Genomic DNA, 16696 nt, shown 5'->3' with positions numbered 1-16696 from the left:
GACCACTGGTCTAGTGGCTAGGATTCAGCGCTCTCACTGCTGCGACCCGACCTCAGTCACTGGCTGGGAACTGAAACCCTGCTTCAAGGCACTGCAGGCTGAGGCCACCTGAGATCAGATAGAGTTTGAATCAGAAAATATACTGTTAGAAATCTATCCTGTAGAGATAATAATCAATTTGCCCAAAGAAGTACTTGTATAACGTTAACTGCAAAATTATTTCCAATAGTACTGGAAATACTTTAAATGTCCAACATGAGAGAACTGTAAATAAATCTACTTCAACTGAACAAGTTGAATAGCTTAGTTTCTGACGAGCAAAAGGAAAGGTACAAAGAATTATATAGTTGCAGTAAGTATATTAATTCTTCAAGAAACACAAACATGATCCTAGTAATAAATCCAAAGGAAAGTTATTATATGTATATATGTAATGGTAATGGAAAATATAATGGATATGTCTTTAAGAAACATTTTAAAGGCTAGAAAAATATTCTTCATATCTTTTTTCTTATAACTATATTATAAATGAATAACATGACAAGTTTAAAAAGTAAAATTGCTTCTATGTGGAATATTCAAATTCATATAAATTAATGTCTATTAGTTCATCTGTATCCACAAGCTTATCTATTCCCCTAAAGAAATCTAGCAGATATTATTTTCTTGTATAGTGACTGCAAAGTATCATATTTTGGTAGTAACTTTATATTTTCAGTTTCTCAGAATTCTGTCATTGATCAATAAATTAGCTCTTGTATTTGTGGCAAAAACATTTGGAAGATCCAACTTAAAACGATATTTAACTTCTGGAATAGTTTATCTTTTAAAACTGTTTAAATATTTAGATGCAGAAAGAACACATCAATTTGTGGTTTTAAATAATTTGCTTTTAATGAAAAATGCCTTAGTAGTTGAAATTATGAAGAATAATCAAAACATATTATTTCTAAAATATTTGGAACATTATTCATCATTGGACTGAAGTTAAATTATAAATGGTACAGTCTAAATTGTTATAATTCACTACATTAAGATGAATCAACGTGGTGTTTTAACTTTAGCAAAACTGCCTTTTTCAATGATACTAGATACCACTTATTTATGTACAAAACACAGGGGCTGAAAGACCAGGTTCTGAAATAAAACTTCCTTTCTTTGAGCCTGGCACTGCACTTCCTGCTCATATAAATAAAACGAGCACTGAGGAAAATTACTAACCTCTCTGTGATTGTTCCCTTGTCTATAAAACTAGTGAGAAATAATAAGATGTATTTCAAGAGTTATTGTATGGAAACCAGTATGATATATAGATAAGATACTTAAAATGGTATCTAGCACGTGAAACCAATATTACTACTATATAAATTTAACTTTTTTTTTTTAGAAATTAAGCAATTCTTTTTTTAATATTTTTAATGAAGTTAAATTTAACTATTACAATAATATATTATAGAGGGTAGTGTTTATGCAGGGCATAGGTAGCAAGGGCATTTTAAGGGAGATGAACTGTAAAAAATTTCAACATCGGGGCTTCAGGGCAGGGAAGGTAAACGATTTGGAAAAAACTTCCTATAAATTTAAGTGTTTAAAATGACTTTTGAAGAACAGGTAGGTATCCCAGATCTGAGGAGTGCACTGAGGCATTTGTGAAAATCCACACATAATTTTGAAGAAGGGAGTTAATAGGATCAGAGCCGCCCTTTAGAAGGATGAATGCTGGTTAGAGGTTCATTCTCAGTCCAGGCCATCTGAGAGCTGCGGTATACGCCATCCAAACTTCCAGGGTGGGCAAGTGAGGCAGGCTCCCCACCTGCTCTCCTCAGTATAATTTCTCTGTCTCTCAGAGAGACTGACTCAGGGCTGGTACATGACCCAAGCTATTCAGGTGAGTTAGTCCTGGGAATTATCAGAATTACAATAGCAAGATATGGACACAACCTAAACGTCCATCGACAGATGAATGGATAAAGAAGACGTGTGTGTGTGTGTGTATATACACACACACACACAGAGTAGAATACTAGTCAGCCATTAGAAAAGAATGAGATAACACCAATTGCAACAACGTAGAGGGACCTAAAGATAATCATACTAAGTCAGAAAGAGAAAGGCAAATACCATATATTATTTATATGTGGAATCTAAAATATGACACAAATGAACTTATTCATGAAACAGAAACAGATTCACAGACATAAGAGCAGACTTGTGGTTGCCAAAGGGGAAGTGGGGTGGAGAAGGGATGGGATTAGCAGATGCAAACTATTATATATAGAATGATAAACAATAAGGTCCTACTGTATAGCACAGAGAATCATATTCAATATCCTGTGATAAACCATAATGGAAAAGAATATGAAAAAGAAGGTATATATATGTATTACTGAATCACTCTGCTGTACAGTAGAAATTAACACAACATTGTAAATCAACTATACTTCAATAATAATTTTTTTTAAAAAAAGGAGTTACTTGTGGGGAAAGTGCTTGTTTTTGCTGTTCTTTCTAAGCAGGGAAGAGGTAAGCCTAGGGCTGTACTGGGTTATCCCTGTCACCATTAGGAGAGAGCATTACTGTATGTAAAGTCAAGCAGAAGCAGGATAGGAGCTCATATGTCTAATAACAACATGTGAAAACATTGAACTAACATCATCTAAGCACCTAGACACTAAGAAAATTCAGTTAAGTGAATCCTCAAAATCCTCTCCTTTTTTTTAAACTAAGCTCTTTTGTACTGGTTTCTTGCTTCTTAAAAACTGAGTCCTGAAAATACAGTGCTGCTCAGACATTATATCTTTTTTGCATGATATGATTTAGAATGCTTCTAAGTCTATGTCCAAACTTCTAGGGGAAGAGTTTGCTGTGACTGGGATGTCTGCCTTGGGCACTGAAGGGATTTTGTAGTGACACTCAGGTCATATGTGTGCCTGCCTTGGTCTATACCTGTAGTGTCCTATATGATAGTCACTAGCTAGCTACATGTGAATATTTAAATTTAAAATTTATCAATGAAAATTTATCTCCTCAGCCACACTAGCCACATTTTGTGTTCAATTTCAAGTGGCTACATTTGCCTAGTGGCTACTGGACAGTGCAGACAGAGAACTTTTCCCATTATTACAGAATAATCTATTTAGCAGGACTATTCTATTCTATTTTCAAAAAACCACATATGGGGACTTCCCTGGTGGCGCAGTGGTTAAGAATCTGCCTGCCAATGCAGGGGATGCGGGTTCAAGCCCTGGTCCAGGATGATCTCACATGCCACGGGGCAACTAAGCCCATGTGCCACAACTACTGAGCCTGTGCTCTAGAGCCCGCGAGCCACAACTACTGAAGCCCATGTGCCACAACTACTGAAGCCCTCATGCCTAGAGCTCGTGCTCTGCAACAAGAGAAGCCACCGCAATGAGAAGCCCGCGCACCGCAACGAAGAGTAGCCCCCGCTCGCCGCAGCTAGAGAAAGCCCGCATGCAGCAACGAAGACCCAATGCAGCCAAAAATAAAACAAACAAAAAAACACATGTACAGTTGTAGCAGGCTAATAAATTCTCTGAGAATTTCTTTTGTGTTACCTACTTAAAAATGTGATAATAAAATTAATACAGATAATTCCAATTAAATACACTGAAAGCTTAAAACTAAAAAAACTAATATATCAATGTCTTCTCTTACCTACATTCTTCAGGTGGTTTGGATCTTTGCTTTCACTCAAGAATGTTTATAATGTGGAAATATGAAACAGTAGTTTCTTAAGAAGTAAGGTGGCTCAAAAGCTAAATTAAACTAATTGTCAATCAACATGCCTCTCACTATGAGAACTGTGAGCTCCTTAATGGCAAAAATCCTTTGTTACTCAGATTAATTTCTTTAATACCAACCAACAGGCCCAGCACAAAGTGTGGTTTGTCAGATAAGGAATGAAGATGTGACAAACACTCTCTTCAAGGACATTTTTACCATCCAATTGGGAAGAACAAGATAAAAACAAGAGGATGAAATATGATACATAATAATTGACATATGATTGCCAGCTTTTATAGCAAAAATTACAAAAGTGAATACAGATAAGGAAACTGTCAGAATGAAAGTTTTATGAAAAATGACTTTTGAATTTATCTTGTATATGGATATGTAGTAAAGAATGGAGGGATCAGTATAAACATTAAAATAAATATAAGCTCAAAAGCAAACACTTTTATAAAAGAAGAAATTGGTAGACAGAAATAGAGACAACTCTGGGCAAATTAAGGTCACCTGATGAAAAATCTAGCATGCAAGGGTAAAACTGTTATTATGTGCTACCTTAAATACTAAGAAGGTTTTTGAGCAAACAGATAATCGTTTCCAGCAGATTTCTCTACCATAAAGGACACTTGCATTTCAAAGTAGCTCACCAGGGGGCTGAAAATTTAAAGAAAATATAACCACCAATATTTTATCATTTATTTTTTCATCTTTTAATTTATTTCATTAGATGTATCTAGAGATATAAGTGCATATATTTGCATAGAATATTTTCCCAGTTTCAAGTTATATAACTGTGAATATTACAAATTAGGAGTCATTTTTCAATCATTCTCATGATTATACAACAGATGGCTAAATGCTTTTGAAGTCTTAATTATTATTTTTTGCCAATTTCTCATTCCAATCTTATCTAAAATGTCCTGCCTGTTTCTAATTGACCATTTTATGGGGAGTGAAAAATATGTCATTAGACTTTGTTACAGTTAATTATAATGAATTTGAGATACAATTCTGCAAAAGCATCATCATTTATTTCTTATTTATATGTTCTTCAAATCATTAACGTTTTCTTATCTTACTCTTCATGAAACATGGTGATATAGTTCCTTTTTAGACTTATACACAATATTAGGAATCATTTGGTCCAAATCTGTCATTTAACCGAGAAATCTGAGATCCAAAATCATGAAGTAATATGTTCAAGGTCATATATTAGTGACAAAAGACTACAACTCTAGACTCCTTTTGCCATTCCAATTATTTTACAATTATACTATGTAGCTACTACTAATAATTCCTACTACTAATGCCACATCATTCTTCTCAGTAACTCACACTGGCAATATGTACAGAGACTCTGCTATGTCAGACACTGTGCTGAGCAGGTTCATGAAGTATCTTTATTGCTTATGATAATCCAGCAAGCCAAATATTTTCCATTCTTGACACTTTAAAAATTGAGGCTCAGAGAAGTCCTGTAACTTGCCCGCAGTCATAAAGCTCTAACTGGTAGCACTATGCTGGAATTCTCAACCAGATCTAACTCCAAACCATGCGATTGTTTTCCAAGCTTTGTTTTTCTAGGCTCTATTAACTTTTTCACACTAGTTTCCGCATAAGCAAATAATTTTAGTTAGATGTTCAAAGGTCTTACAAGGTTGATTATCAAACAATTCTCAACTGACACTTGCTCTTAGCTCTAACTAGTCACCATACATACCACATATACAATCTGCGAGACCAGCTTCTCTTTTATCGAACTATGAAACTTAAACAATTTGTCCCTTGTTTCTAACATAACCATACATCTAACTCTTGAATCAAAAATTCTTAGGAACATTAATTTCTATTATGCTTTAAAGTGAAAAATCACGTTATAAATTTGTATTCTTTTTCTATCACAAGGATTCTTACTACTCTACACCATTTAATTCTACTACAGTAATTTATCAATTGTAACAGGCACAATTACCTTGTGCACCACTAAGGAAAAAATGCAAAAGTAAAAAACAGTGCTAGTTAAACTATAAAGTATTATCCATTAGATCCATTCAGATATGTTTGTTTAAAAAATGAGCAAGTAAGTCAAATCATTCTGTTGTACACCTTAAACTAATACAGTGCTGTATGTGAGGTATATTTTAATAAAACTGGAGAAAAGTGTGTATCAATGAAATCATGGTAGCTGAAAATGGCTAACTTTTCATAATCTAAATAATTAAACCTATCAAAAAGCCTTCTTTTAAAAAGTAATTTTTCTATGTAAAAAATTAAATCTTATTTTAAAAAGGAGTTGATTTTTCTAGATTTTGGAGGGCCAAAAAGTGGTTACCTCATCAAACCTCTAGTGTTTGATATGAAGAGAAAAGTAAGAAAAATACAGGGAAAAAAGTCCTTATAATTCCCAAATCTTGCTTACACAGTAGTTTATACTCTGTTCCAACCCAATATTTCATCAAACTTATTCTCAAAGTAGCAAAAATCAATGCAGTGTTTGATTCCTATTACGGAGAAGAGAAAGAGGACATATAGACGAGGGCACAGAATAAAATACCATAGACTGAATCATTAGGCAAAGACTTTAACACAAAGTATTGCCTTCCTTCCAAAATGTGATTTGAAATTATTTTAGTCTATCCTCTCTCTGTCATAGTATTTTTAGCACATGGATTTGTTAGTCATGATCATACTGAGCAGAAGGAGAGTCAATCGTTGATGACTTTTAATCTTATAAAAATCAATTATAATTAATTGCTTAAATATGAATCTGTCACTTCAAAAAGTTGTAAGGTTGTGTTTTAAAATTTTTTCAAAGTATTTTACTGGTTTAAAAGTCAATGGCTGACTTTTGGTATCAATTCCAACACGTAAAAAGCTTGGAAATCTTCACTGACATCCTCACCACAAGAAGAAAGCTGAGCAAATTAAAAACCGAAGCGATTTTCTTAGATTCATCAGAGAATTGAGGTCTCAGAGCAAACCGCCACTCCAAAACCTGGAGAGACAGAAAAATACTGAAAATCACAGCTGAGATCAACTTACTGAGAACAGAAGCCACTGGAGCCAGTAACTGGTAGGAACACTTAGATGTTAATTTTTTTTTCTTTTGCGGTACGCGGGCCTCTCACTGCTGTGGCCTCTCCCGCTGCGGAGCACAGGCTCCGGACGTGCAGGCTCAGCGGCCATGGCTCATGGGCCCAGCCGCTCCGCGGCACGTGGGGTCTTCCCGGACCGGGGCACGAACCCGCGTCCCCTGCATCAGCAGGCGGCGGACTCTCAACCACTGCGCCACCAGGGAAGCCCCTAGATGTTAATTTTGATGAGTTGCTGGAGCCTGAGTGTGGACTAGCTTGAGAGTTAAAAATTCCAGGGGCCCAATCTCAGGGGGGGACTGTACACATTCATAGGTTTGACTTACAAGAACCCAACCAGGTTCTCTCAGTGAAGATCAGTGAAGAATCCCCTCCTGTATAAGTGATGGTAGGGAGTAGAGGTGTAGGAGGAGAGAAAAGCAGTCATTCTGAAATACACCAGGAGAAAAGTACAATTTTCAAATATACCTAGAGCATTCTACATAACAAAACCTGCCTTCCAAAGGAAAATATCTTACCAGAACTTTATTTGATCTGGAGGGTACAGCAATTAGCCAACCGCAGCCTCTTCTACCTTTCCTATCTCACTTATTAAGGGAAATATTGAAAAAAAGAAGCTAAGAAACAGCTCTGGAGGTCACAGACCACAAACTCAGGTTCCACTAAAAAAACCCTGAGATTTAATTATAAGATTATAGAACACTGTCCCTCCCCAATGTCTTACCACCATTTTAACAGGGTTCCAGTATAATAAGAGTGGATTGCAAATGCGAGAGCTGCAAGACACTGCTTATGAAGGAGTTCTTAGGGAAACCCCAAAACAGGGGGAATAAAAACAAACAAACAAACAGTAACCAAGCAAACTAGAGGGAACTAAAGCCTCTGGCACCTACATCTATGCAAATGTTAAACACAGCCCAGTTCCAGTTACATTAACATAAAATCTCACACCACAAGCTTAACCCATCAATCTCTGTTTTCTAATATACCATGTCCAGCTTTCAACAAAAAGTTGGAAAGCATGCTAAAAAGCAAGAGAAAACAGTCTGAAGACACAAAGTAAGCGTCAGCCTAGATTCAGTTATGACAAAGATTTCAGAATTGTCAGACAGAGAACTTAAAATAACTATGAGTAAAATGTTAAGGGCTCTAATGGAAAAAGCTGACAACATGCAAGAACACATGAGTAACTGTAAGCAGAGAGGTGGAAACACTAAGAAAGTACCAAAAGGAAATGCCTGAAATCAAAAGCACAGAATGAAGGATGTCTTTGATGGGCTCAGTAATAGACTGGACAAGACTGAGGAAAGAACCAGTGACCTTGAAAACCTGTCAACAGAAACTCCTGAAGCTGAAGGGCAAAGAATAAAAGAATGACAAAAAGAACAAAATGCCCCCCAATCTGGGACAGTTACAAAAGATGTTAACACTTGCATAATGGGAAACCCAGAATAACAAGGAAGAATGAAGCAGAAGACTATTTGAACAATGGCTGGAATCCACAGATACAGGAATCTCAGGGAACATGAAACAGCATAAATAACAAAACTGGACACCTGGGCACATCATATTCAAACAGCAGAAAACCAAAGACAAAGAATATCTTAAAAGAAACCAGAAGATATGAGAAAGCATCTTGCCTATAGAGTAACAATGATACAAACTGAAGCAAATTTCTTGTCAGAAACCATGCAAACAAGAAGTCAGTGAAGTGTTTAAAGTGTTGCAAGAAATAACCCCAGCAACCTACAATTCTGTATTCAGTGCAATTATCTGTTAAACATGAAGGAGAAATAAAAACTCTCAGACAAACAAAAACTAAGGAAATTTGTTGCCAGTAGACCTGCCTTGCAAGTAATATTAAAAAAAGTTCTTTAGCAAGAAAAAAAAGGATATAAATCAGAAACTCAGAGCTGTATAAAGGAAGAAATAAATGAAGGTAAAATGAAAAGTTTCATTTTTCTGGTTTTTAATTGACTAATTGACTATTCAAAATAAGAATATCACTATGGGAAAGTGAAGTTAATGACAGCAAAATTATAAAAGATGGAAGAGAGGAATTGGGAATACTCTGTTATAAAGTACCTATACCCATTAAGCAGTATAGTGTGATTTGAAAGTGGGTATAGATTTGCTACAAACGTGCACTTCAAACTCTAAGGAAACCACCACAGAAATTTTTTTAAAAGAGGTACAGGGCTTCCCTGGTGGCGCAGTGGTTGAGAGTCCGCCTGCCGATGCAGGCGACGCGGGTTCGTGCCCTGGTCCGGGAAGATCCCACACGCCACGGAGCGGCTGGGGCCCATGAGCCATGGTCGCTGAGCCTGTGCGTCCGGAGCCTGTGCTCCGCAATGGGAGAGGCCACAACAGTGAGAGGCTCGCGTACCACAAAAAAACAAACAAACAAAAAACTGGTATTCTAAGACAGGAGAGAGCATGGAATCATATACAATGTTCAGTTAAAACCAGAGAAGGCAGAAAAAGAAGGAAAGATTAAAAAAAAAAAAAGAGTAAGTACAATGATGAGAAAACAGTTACAAACATGGTAGACATTGATCTAACTATATCCATTACCACTTTAAATGTGACTGGTCTAATACACTAATTAAAAGAGACTGTCAAAGTGGGTTAAGAAAAAAAAGATACAACTGTATGTTGTCTATGAGAAAACCATTTAAAATATAAAGACACAGATTAAAAGTAAAGGGATGAAGAAAGATATACCATGCTAACACTGGGAAATTACAAATTAAAACCATTATGAGAAACCATTACATACCTACTAGAATGGTTAAAATCCAGAACACTAAACTGAAAATACCAAGTGCTGGTGAGAATGTGGAGCAACAGGAACTCTGACCCACTGCTGGTGGGCATGCAAAATAGTACAGCCACTTTGGAAGACAGTTGGGCAGTGTCTTACAAAACTGAACACAGTCTCACCATAAAATACAGCTATTGCACTCCTAGGCTTTTACCTAATTGAGCTGAAAACCGACATCCACACAAAAACCTACATGTGAATGTTTGGGGCCACTTTATTCGTAATTGTCAAAACGTGGAAGGAACCAAGATACCTTTCAATAGGTAAACGGTTAAACAAGCTGTGGCCTGTCCCATATAATGCAGTATTATTCAGTGCTAAAAAGATCTTTCAAGCCACAGAAAGACATGGAGGGATCTTAAATGCATAGTGCCAAGTGAAAGAAGCTAGTCTGAAAAGGCTACATACTGTATGATTCCAAATATATGACATTCTGCAGAAGGCAAAACCAGAGAGACAGTAAAAATATCAGTGGTTACCAGGGGTTGATGGAAGGAGGGATGAACAGAGGGAGCACAGAGGATTTTTAGGGCAAGGAAACTATTCTGCATTATATTGTAATGGTGGGTACATGGTATGACATATACATTTGTCAAAATCAATAGAACGTTACAACACAAAGAGTAAACCTTAATGTAAATTATGGGTTACATTCATAATAATGTATTGATAGTCATTCATTAATTGTACCAAATGTACCACACTAATGCAAGATGTTAACAAGAGTAGAGACTACAGGAGAGAGGGAAGAGTAATATGGGAACCGTCTATACTATGGGTCAATTTTTCAGTAAATCTAAAACTGTTCTAAAAATTAAAGTCTATTGATTTTAAAATGAAGTCAATGGCAGAAATTAAAACTCTGGCTCTAGTGAGGACGGAGCATTAATAAGAGCTCCTCCTATGGTGAAGGAAAGAAACAAATCTGCTGCTACTTTTTGACACCATACTGTGCTCCCAAATGCCAGCAAATATGCAAAATTAACAAAGCCCTTTATTCCCATCTTGAGATTAGCATTGCAAGCAGCAGATAGCTTAAAGTGAAAATGTTTATCACTTGCTCCTCAGTTTTCTCATTTTATCAATAAGGTGGCAGAATACAAGTCCTTGAAAAGACTTTCCACAATAAGCAATTTAGTTTTCACTGATGAAAATAAATGAAACTCAATTCCTTATCAACTAGAAACGCAAAGTTAAGATTTACTAAGCCCTTCCTAAGTCCTAGGTATGATCCTAAGTGCATGACATGCATTACTTAACTGAATCCTCAAAATAACTGTATGAACCAAGTACAAAAATTACTCCCATTTTACAGATGAGAGAATCACAACCTAAAGAGGTTAAGTAAATCTCCCAAGATTGATGATCCAGATTTCAAGCTGGTAGGTAGATTCAAAGCCTGTGTTACTGTGCCACATTGCTTCCCAATTCTGGGAAAACTAGTGTAAGACTTATCACAAAGATTACATTTCAATAATTTTAAGCAAGAAGAGCCACTACAATGGAACTAGGATCGAGTACTAAGATATATAAAAATACTCCAGTTTTGGTCAATCTGGAATAAGATTCTGAGTGAATATTTTTATAAACGTTAGTGCTATCTGTGCAAAAATGTGTGTGCATGTCCATGCGTACACATGCATGTGTGATTGTGTATTATGAGAAAGACACAGAGCTAGAGAGAGAGAGAGACAGACAGAGAGAGAGAGAGCAAGAGAGCAAGAGAGAATTTAAAACATTGTTTAAAAACCTCCTTGTACTAATTCTGGATTATAATAACTTGAACAGGTCACCAAGGTATCAGAACATAACTTCTAACTGCTATACTGAGGGAGATGTATAAAGTTATATATCTCATCTCTGCCTTCCTTCCAATTACTCAGTGTGGAAAATGACATTGGCCTCCTAAAACCTTAACTTATGTTTGGACCCCTTCCATCTTTGAGTCCTATTCTAGTGCTGCTGACCGTTAAAATGAATATTTCAGTGGGGCGGGAACAGTCCTATTCGCCCAAGCCAAGCTGTAGCTTTACATGGCTTGTGCTCTTTAAGAGGTGAATCTAGCCAGCCAGCTCACTTTGTTCAGAAGTATTAAGTGGAAAGACTGTAACACTCAAAGAAAGGCAAAGTTCACTGGGTAAGACCCCAATAATACAATGGAGCATAAAACCTCTAGAATGTTTTACCATAATATTTTATGAAACATATGCACACACTCTTTGTAACAGAATCCAATTCAAATGGTTTTGGAGGTCAGTTCAAAGTCACCACATACACAGCATCTTTGTGAGAAATATGTACTATTTCAAAAGTACCCGGACCCAGAAGCTTCCTTTCCCTATTTTATAGTTCATTATCAGTCCCGCAGAGCATTATATTAGAGAAAAAAAAAATCACCTACTACAGCATGATATAATTTGCAGCCAAAACCTAAAGTTCAGTAAAATAATCCAAATTTCAGAATCAACAAATTCTTGTGTTATGGAACAAAAGCAATCACTGAGGGTAATTCTAAAAGGAAGTGCTACTTTAAGTTATGGGCAATAAATATAAAAATTTCAAAAATTATTTTATTCTTAACTTCAGAACCAATTATGAAAGCCTTTGACGGTCATTCATTGTTACGAAAGGAGCAAAAGATTCTCAACTCTTACATTTAAAAGAAAAGTGAATTCGGAATGGGCCTGATTAGAGCTAACTATTCATATTATTCTGAGGTTTCCAAAAAGCCCAAATGCTATGAACAACTATGATTCTCCTTAGGGGAAGGAAGTAAAGGTCCACTTTGCATGACAAAGGTCAGATTTCTGCAGGCAAATGAGACTTCTATGGTTGACTGTTCCTAGGCTGTCACTGTCTGAGTCCTAAGAGGTCAAGAGAGGTTCCAAATTCTGCTCACTGCTTAGGGAACACCCCTGGGGCCACTTTAATCATTTTAAGGTCATTAGAACTTTTCTTACTTTGGTTCCAGCTTTACTCCCGTAAATCTTGCTAATGCATATTGGCAATTCAGTACTGACATAGGTTAAAAAGAAATTGAAAGTATTTAGTATTATATGCAGATCAAAAGATAGAATCCACTTAAAAACTTCTTTTAAATCTAAGATTGAATTCAATGAAATTCAAGTAGACCTCAGAGAGTGATAATCAGGGCCCAATAGAAAAGCTACACTCTATTACGGCTGTACTGGTATTTGTACTATATGATCAATGCCACTCCTCTAGATTTCATTTAATATGATAAAGCTTTACTTGAAAATTATCTTATACAGTTTCCCTAATCATCAAATAAGTTTAACTGTGATAATATTTTATTGTTTACTTTTTTGTAACAACTATTGAGCCACTAAAATACAACAAATGCTGAAGTAAAAATTATTTGACTATATTTCAATGCTCTGCTATTTAGTGCAAACATACACCTAAACTTTCTCAAAGTGCACTGGAAATACACCAAATGGATTATATTTATAAAAGTTGGAAGAGTTTCTCCTATTTGTAATTAATGAGGGGTATCTCTAAGTATTTAGATGTGTAGAAAACATCTGTATTTAATTATATCATACTTTTCTTAGACAATAGGAATTGAATTAAGGAATATTTTGAAACCCCTATAGAGATATAAAAGTATTAATGGCTGTTCAAGAATTTTATTGGTACAATGCTTGAAAATGTTTGGTTTTACAGATCAGCAGCCTGACACTTCATAAATATCAGATATTCGATATAAAGGGAAGAAACTTAACGTAATGGGCAAATACAGAAAATACACCACTAGAAAAGACAAGGGCTGTACCTTTTCACTATTATTACATATCACATAAAGAGATACAGAAGATGAGTTTCATATTAGTACAGATTTGAATTAAATTTTGTAAGGTATATAATAAGCAGGATTTCTCTTGGAATTGTGTTGTGGACTGAGAAATTCTACAAGAATAAATTAACAGCTTGCTATTCATTCTTCAGAGGAAAAATCCTAAGCCGTTCTCAGGGAAACAGTGGGACACAAAAGTATGGGCTTTTAGTACTTGTCCTAAGTATTGAAAAAGATCAAATTTGCTTTCTGGATGCTTACTGGTTCCAAATGCCACTACTTTTCAAACTCAGTGTCACTTCTGCAGTCAGTTTTCAATCTCCCAGTGGTAAGAATACATTCAAAGGCTATGTGCACAGCAGGGTAGAAGTCTTTCTCCCTAAACGTAACTATATCACTCATCAGTAACCTCCTGCCATAAGGGGACTTGTGTTTTCTTTCCTTTTAGTGACTCCTTAGGCTCTTGAATGCCAGTCACTGCCCTAAGACCTGGGGCAATATTCACATAATCTCTGTCAATAGTTCCTACACATGCCATTGGTGCAACTAAATGTCAAGGCTGCAGATCAAAGTCCCCACATTCTAAAATCCATGTCCTTTATGGATCAATTTTCATAAACTATATGCCATGTTTTAGAAATATGTGGAGGCTCACTCTTTGCTTTGTTCCTTTTATCCCAGAGAAGTTTATTTACATGAAAGGCAATCTGATTTGTAGATAAGAGTGTGAAATTCTCATGCAATACATAAAACTCACTCTTTCCTTTGCACAGCCTTCCATTGAAGTATTTTACTATATCTGATATCTTATAGTAGAAATGTGAACATCTTTCGGCTATTAAAATAAAAAGGCACAAATTGCTTTACAATACTTGGCCATCCTTCCTCAGTGCCTGGTACAATACGGGCTAGATGACAGAATAAATTCTTACTCATGATTGATTTTATTTTTAAAGCTTCATTATGCTAGAAGTAAATTATAAGACAGAAAATAGCTTCAGCACGTGTTTTTACAATCTATATCCATTTTAATTATTCAAAATTCCTTGGGAAAATGAATATAATTATTGGAAATAATTTTCACTCTGTAGATTTTATATACAAATTAAACAGATCTATAGTTCTTCAAGTAGGTCTGAGTAAAATACAATGGACCAAACTCTCTGCTCTGAATCTCTCTTCTCATCAATTGTGGTTATAAAATTTTTTTAAATTTACAACTTCCTCTAAAGAACTATATTTAGAAAATCTCAAAATATTTAGAACATAATGTATACAACTGCTATTTACGCTTCTACCTAGCTAAAATTTAAATATATTTATTATAGAGGTAAGAGCATGTAACACATTAAATATGCACATACCAGAGGGCTAAAAAGGAATATGGAAAAACAAACACAGACTGTAAAGCTATAGAGCTGTTTACTAAATTCCAAATTTATTACAGATTCATTGTCCCAGTTCCCCTAAGCAAATTTTAATACAATTACATGAGATTATTAGCTACAAAGCTTCACCATGAGTTCTCCTATAATCTGTGAGACACTAGGCAAGTCACTTACTCAGGAGCTAGCCTTGGCCTTATCTGTTTTAGTAAACAATTAAAATTTAAGGTTTTTAAAAGTGGGAGGAAAAGATTATTTCCATTTCTGTAGTAAATGGCTGAGGCTCAACAGAAAATCAGAGAAATGGAGGAAATTAGAGAGGTCCTCATTAACGGAGAAGATTTAAATTTTCTGAGAAATCAAATTTCTATTTTCTTTAATTCTTCTCTTTATTGCTAATAAGAAAATAATTTGTCTAAAACCCAAATGTGACTAACCTTTAAATTAAAAAAGCTACTTTGATAATATACTGAATGAACCGATACAGAAATAGGAGTGTGTGTGCGCGCGTCTGCTTATGCTGAGGGCAGAGGTGGAGAGAGCCTGACAGCTATGATTCAAATCCTTTGACGCTCCCCTAGAGGTATGGCAAAATAAAGCTGCAGGAAGGTCATGGAAGAGCAAGTGGAGTCTTCTTGTGGAACTGACTTACCAGTTTTTCGAAGAGGGAAATCGTCCTTTGCATCTTGTGCTCCTGGTAATGTGTATTTGTAGGATGGAGACGTTCCACTCAAGGGTGGAGAGCTTTGATCCAATGACGTGTGGTGGGCAGCCCTACAAAAGAAAAAGAGGGTTCACCATTTCCCCTTGAGTTTTTACTGCACATTGGTCAGCAATAATCGGTTGCACATGCTGTAACACGTGTCTCAGCTGTGTTTATGTTCTTTCTTTTTAGTGTGTACAAACCACAGCCTCATGTAACCAAGTTCAATTTAGCAGTATGTTACGGAATGATGCAGGATGCCCAAGAATGCCCACTGTGTGTTTGGTCACACAGTCACATAGAAAAGTTTGCTTCACTAAAGGAGAGAATTTATCCAAAGCCTGAGATTTGACATCTGAGATTATTGTGTATGTTTTCTTAAGAGCCATATTAGTGGAAAAGTCATCATCCGAATCCTTTTTAGTCAACAATGTAGAACAACCAAGGTAAAAGTAAACATACAGAAGGACTTCATTTTAAAAAAACTGCTAGGTAGTACATGAGAGTACATGAGGGTGCCTTTCTACTGGAGAGACAGTACTGTGCGAATAGCCTCAGGTCTCCAAACTTTTATAGCAGTTTCAAGGTAAAGACTGGAGACAGATCCTTCTTCAATATGAACCTGACCTTTTAAAATCTTTTGTCTGTCCTGCATTAATACAGTAAAAGAGATGCAGTTGTGCTACTGGAGAATAGCTTAGGACTGAACATAGATTACCCAGTGGATATAAACATCTATAATCATTATATATGGAGAAAATATAGATAGGGCGTAGTATCACCACCATGATGATTCTACCAATATTATTTATTTGAATCAACATTCTCAAGAATTACCTGGTGTAAGGATATTTTATCTAGCCATAACTGGCAAAAAGTATTAAGTTCAGATTTCATAAATTAATGACTTATGGTTGTCCAGGAGTTGGACCCTACTGAAGTTCAGTTCAGTACAAAAAAAAGGATTCCTAAGTAACATTTGAGAGCCATGTCGAATATACCCAAGGGAACAGCTAAAGAATTTTCAGCTGACAAGTTGTTTGCATGTAGTTGTTTCCACTTAACAACAACAACAAAAAAGGTATTATCTTTTCTTAAAACAGGTTTTAACTTAGAAGGAAC

The 16696-nt window shown here is 35.8% G+C and overlaps 1 protein-coding gene across 4 annotated transcripts in view; it reads right to left on the bottom strand.

Annotated features, from left to right (window-relative positions):
* The window catches only part of HDAC9 (histone deacetylase 9), a 577220-nt gene that overhangs the window by 454499 nt on the left and 106025 nt on the right, over positions 1-16696 (bottom strand). For all 4 annotated transcript variants that reach the window (XM_082662560.1, XM_082662562.1, XM_082662563.1 and 1 more), the window contains one exon: positions 15524-15645. In XM_082662560.1, the coding sequence (XP_082518686.1) occupies positions 15524-15645 (122 nt within the window). The remainder of the gene's footprint in view (positions 1-15523; positions 15646-16696) is intronic.

Source organism: Grampus griseus (genome assembly GCF_964374135.1).
Source record: "Grampus griseus genome assembly, chromosome: 9".
NCBI lineage: Eukaryota > Metazoa > Chordata > Mammalia > Artiodactyla > Delphinidae > Grampus > Grampus griseus.
The sequence above is the reverse complement of the archived record's forward strand: the minus strand, read 5'-3'. Positions and strand labels throughout refer to the sequence as shown.